The sequence below is a fragment of the Nicotiana sylvestris genome, chromosome 10, assembly GCF_000393655.2.
Source record: "Nicotiana sylvestris chromosome 10, ASM39365v2, whole genome shotgun sequence".
NCBI lineage: Eukaryota > Viridiplantae > Streptophyta > Magnoliopsida > Solanales > Solanaceae > Nicotiana > Nicotiana sylvestris.
Genome location: NC_091066.1, coordinates 112,849,525 through 112,854,872, shown reverse-complemented (window position 1 = coordinate 112,854,872; position 5,348 = coordinate 112,849,525). Strand labels below are relative to the sequence as shown.

Here is a 5,348-nt window from a genome sequence, read left to right as displayed (position 1 = left end):
ATATCCATCCAAGAAACAGAAGTGCGATCGCCCGGCCAGCCTGTCCAACATTTGGTCAATGAAAGGCAAGGGGAAGTGGTCCTTCCGGGTGGCTGTGTTCAATTTTCGGTAATCCATGCAAATCCGTCATCCCGTTACTGTACGAGTTGAGATCAACTCATTGTTCTTATTTTGCACAACAGTCATTCCCCCTTTTTCGGCACACATTGGACAGGACTGACCCAATTGCTATCAGAGATGGGGAAGATGATTCTCGCATCTAACCATTTGATCACTTCCTCTTTTACTACCTCTTTTATGTTCGGGTTCAGCCTTCGTTGATGTTCTCTAGAAGGTTTGTGCCCTTCTTCCAAGAGAATTTTGTGCATACAGAAAGCTGGGTTGATACCCTTTATGTCTGCCATGGTCCAGTCAATGGCAGTCTTACTTTCCTGCAGTACCTGTAAGAGCTGTTCTACCTGCACATCTAGCAAACCGGATGATATAATAACAGGCAAAGTAGAATCAAGGCCTAAGAAAACGTACCTGAGGTGAGCTGGGAGCGGCTTCAGCTCCAGCTTGGGTAGTTCCTCTACTGATGGCTTTGCTGGAGGTGTAGCTATTTTTTCTAACTCAAGGGACTCGAACTGAGGTTCCCTTTTCCAGAATCCTTGGCCTTCAAGTGCCATGACTCACTCAGCTAACCCTTCACCATCCATTTCTTCTAAATTTGACAGACATGCCTCCAATGGATCTTTAGCAGTCAGGGTCACATCATCTTCTTTCGGGATCATATCCACTGTCTCCACTAGAGAGCAATTAGCATATTCACTGGGTCTCCTCATAGATTGCTGAACATTGAATATGACTTCTTCATCGTTTAGTCTCATTTTTAATTCCCTAGTCTCACAATCGATCAGTGCTCTCCCAGTGGCCAAAAATGACCTACCTAAAATGATAGGTATCTCTTCATCTACCTGACAGTCCAAAATAACAAAGTCTACAGGGAACACGAACTTCCCCACTTGCACCAACACATCATCAAGAATCCCAGTAGGCCTTTTTACCATGCGGTCAGCCAGCTGCAGCAGCATCGAAGTTGGTCTAGCTCTGTCAATGCCCAGTTTGGTGTATACAGCCAGAAGCATCAAATTTATGCTGGCTCCCAAATCACATAATGCCTTTGCAAAGGCATAACTCCCAATTTTGCATGGAACAGTGAAGCTACCTGGGTCTGACATCTTTTGAGCCATCGGTTTGGTCACAATCATCAAGAATGCCTTTGTAGATAGGTCCTAAAAATCAAACTTCCGTAACATTAGGTCTTTCATCATATTTGCATAACCTGGCATCTCCCTCAAGGCATCCATCAAAGGAATATTCATTTGGCACAGCATCTCCATGAATTTCTTGTATTGATCTTCTTTCTTTTGTTTTACCAGTCTCTGAGGGAATGGTGCAGGTATCACCCTTTGTGCACTATTTGCTGGCTTCTGTTTGTTGGGGTTCTGTGGCACAAGAGGCACCACCTGCTCTACAGCTTGTTCATTTACCTTAGCCTTACCATTTTCATCTTGACCCTATTCAACCACCACTTCTGTCAGATTTGATGGTTCATCTACCTCTAGTGGAATTGGAGTGACTGGCATAGTCTTTTTGCTGGCTTGTGCAACCTCCTACTCTTTGTCTAAATCTCTCCTATTCCGTAGACTTACTGCCATCAACTGATTCGGGTTTTGCTCCTTGGGGTTAATATTTGTGTCCGGTGGCAATGTTCCCTGGGGGCGGTTGTTTAAAGCCATAGACAACTGCCCCAACTGAGTTTCAATGTTCTTTATAGCTGAATCATGTACTGCCAACTTTTCTTGTATCTTACCATTTGTCCCAATGAGTTGCTGGAGCATCCCCCTGATCTCTACCATGTTGTTATCTTGTTGCTGAGGAGGTGACTGATATGTCAACTGTTGTTGGTTCTGCTGTGGGTAGCCCTGTTGTCTCTGGTGGTATGGCACCATTTGGCCTTGAACTTGCATGCCCCCAGGCTGAGGCATGTTAGGTCTGTATTGCTGATTTGGTGCCGGTCTCCACTGCTGTCCTCCTTATCTCTGACCCCTAAAGTTGTTAACGTAATTCATATATTCCCCTGCCCCTTGATTTTCACCTTCTCCGCTCCATGAACACACATAAGACTAATTAACACAAGGTGTACACAGTCCTCCATTTGTCGTGTCAACAATATGCACCTGTTTGGTACCCATCTCATCTATCTTCTTTGTCAAAATACTCATTTGAGTCATGAGTGTGGCCATGTTCTCTGCATGCGAATTATTTAGGTCAAGAGGAACTGAATGCATTATGGGTGCCAGTATTGTACCTCTAGTCATCCACCCCGAATTCTGGGACATCTTGTCAAGAAGGACTTTGCACTCGGTGAATGTCTTACTCAAAAATGCACCTCCAGCTGAAGCATCTACATTGGCCTTTAGATTGTCAGCTAACCCCATGTAGAATCTCTGGCCAAGCATCTGGTCTGGAATGCCATGGTGAGGACACTTCACCAGCATCCCTTTAAATCTTTCCCAAGTTTCTTGCAAGGTCTCAGTCGACTGCTGCTTGTACTGCAATATTTCATCAATCTCCCTTGTAGTCTTGTTGGGCGGGTAGAACTTATTCAGGAACTGCTTTACTAATTCCTCCCAGGTGGCAATGGAATTGACTGGGAGCGAATTTAGCCAAGTCTGAGCTTCCCCAGTCACAGAGAACGGGAACAGTAATAGCTTGATAGCTTCTGGGATCACATTTGGCTGCCTTTGAGTCACACAAATTGATAGAAAGTTTTTCAAATGTTGCTGAAGGTCTTCAATGTGTGACCCGGAGAGCAATCCTTTATTCTATAGCAGATGCAACATGTTGTTGGTGATCTGGAATGTCTCCACTTGAATTGCGGGCATAGCTATGGCAGTTGCCAGGTTGTCAGCTATGGGTTGAGCCCAATCATAAAGTGCAGCTTCTGGCACAAGAGGTGCCACCACTCTGACATTTGGGTCAGCTGGCTCACCTTGATGTTTCCGTTGATGTTCTCTGCGTCACCCATGTCAATTTCAAGCTGGTGTGATTGTTATGATTATTGGATCCTCTTGTTGGCACGGTTCAATGCCCTGAATGTTTTCTCGGGGTCTGAAAGTCCTTCAAGCAGTTCTCCAGTCCTCAAAGAATTTCTAAGCATACACCTGAATTCCACAAGAGTTCAAACGTTAGAATTTCAATGAAAATTGTTTAACACCTTTGGAAATTGATTTGAACTAATAATTTTAAAACTACTTCTAAGTTGTAATAAATAACACCGTTAGCTCCCCGGTAACGGCGCCAAAATTTGATAACGCCCAACTATGCCCTATAAAAAGGACTAAGCGGTCGCTATAAATATAATCCGGTTTTAAGTCCGGAATCGAATCCTCAGGGAACTAACTTATCTATTACACTCTACGACAATGTTATTATCAACTCAATAAATCTCTAGATGCAAGATTTTTGATCAATAAAAATTGGGTTTTTTTGTTTAACTACTTCAACTACTATTAAAAATAACGGTAAGCTAAAACAAAGATAATTCAATGGTAAGAAGGTCTAGGGAAGTGATATCCCCAATTGCTAGTTTAGATCTTGACTCTTCCGCTATAATCTCACCGTAATACTCTATGAGGATTAAGAGTTATGGGTTATCGTAATTATCTCTCCAATAATTTACTAGAGCATTCTCTCGAACTACTCTAGCTGACAGTAGTTATGCAACTCTAAATTATCCCACCAAAGTTTTGTTATCTCTAAACCCACTTTTAAGTTCAAGTAATGAATCTCTTCAATTACCCAAAAATGGTGTTGTTCAACAGCTATCTAACTTAATATTCTTTCTCAAGTAATATAAGGTAATTAGACATGATTAATCAATGGCCCATTCAATTAATCACCATACAAAACGTAGTTGAACAATCATATCATAAATCCGGCTCGATTATAACAACTTGAGTCAAAACTTCAACCAACAATTGGTTCCATCAACCCTAGATAAATATTTAGCTACTCATAACAAAATAAGAGAAAACTACTAAATTGTTCATAATGTAAAATTGCAAGAATTAAAAGGAGATAGAAAAACTCTAATGTTTGGTTGATCTTCTCACTCTTGTTCTTGCCTCTAAAAGTAGTCTAAAATCAGCCTAGCTTCATCTTGGGCGAGTTTCTAAAGCATATAAGGGTTTTACAAAAGTTTTCCCGATTTTACACTTTGGTCCTCAAACTTTCCAGCAGCGTGAACAGTGCACCGCGGTCGCGACCAACCGCGGTCGACCGCGGTGAATGCTGACCTTTCTGCCTCACGTTGTTAATCTACCGCGATTCACCGCGATCGCGGTGGCCTTCTTGCCCAGGCCATTTATGCTTCTTTGTATTCGGGTACTTCTCGAGTGGGCGTTTTTCTTCACGTAATCGCCTCCAAAATACTCCATGTTGCTTCCTCTCATATAATATTCCCTGTTAAACAAAAGAACACTATTTAGAGCATTTTGTTGGTAATTTATCTATAAAACAACAACAAAGTATGGTCATATTAAGGTGTAAATATCAACTATATAGCCTACTATCACCTCACAAAGGCAGAAGCAAGGATGAAGAATTATGGTGATGGAAGAAGAAAAGATAGAAATTTACTGTAGGGGATTGGGTGTTCTTGAAATTACAGCCTTATCGGCAAACCTCTGTAGCAGTGAGAAAAAATTTGAAGAAAGATTTAAATCTCTCAGCTCGTTATTTCGGTCCTTATAAAGTAATCAAAAAGATTAGTTCAGTTGCCTACGAACTCCAATTGCCATTGGGATCGAAGACACACCTTGTTTTCCACGTTTCGCAATTAAAAAAATTGGGGGGAAGACTTTTTGCCACATAAGATCCGTCTTACTGCACTAATGATGGCCGGATTCTGACTGAGCCATTGAAGATCTTAGAAAGGAGGATGGTCAAAAAGAAGAACAAGGCAATGGTAGAAGTGTTGGTGTAATGGAAAAATTTCGCTCTTGAAGAAGCTACATGACAGGAATATGGTTTTCTGAAGAGTCAATTTACTAATTTTGAACCTTGAATTACAGCAAGGTTCCTTATGGAGGATGGAGTGTAGCAGTTATCGCTGATGAGCAGCCATATCAATGAGCTATTAATTAAGTCCATCTTATTTAGTTATTTCTATTCTAGTCCCGTAGTATTTACTTTTTCAATTAAGTCCTCTTAGGTTCTAGGAGCAGGACATGTATCATTTTGTTAATTGGTTTGTTACACAAAATCAGTTGTCCCTTTCTTATTTTGTTAGGCATATATTG

The 5,348-nt window shown here is 41.4% G+C and overlaps 1 protein-coding gene across 1 annotated transcript; it reads right to left on the bottom strand.

Moving 5' to 3' along the window:
- Nucleotides 1-671: 671 nt before the first annotated feature.
- Nucleotides 672-1,232, bottom strand: LOC138879817 (uncharacterized). The gene has a single exon (XM_070159454.1). The coding sequence runs from the start codon at nt 1,230-1,232 to the stop codon at nt 672-674; it is 561 nt and encodes a 186-aa protein (XP_070015555.1).
- Between the last annotated feature and the right edge of the window lie 4,116 nt (nt 1,233-5,348).

What these genes read in the sequence shown, in the direction of transcription:
- LOC138879817 (XM_070159454.1), bottom strand. Translation starts at nt 1,232, where the DNA reads ATGGCTCAAAAGATGTCAGACCCAGGTAGCTTCACTGTTCCATGCAAA.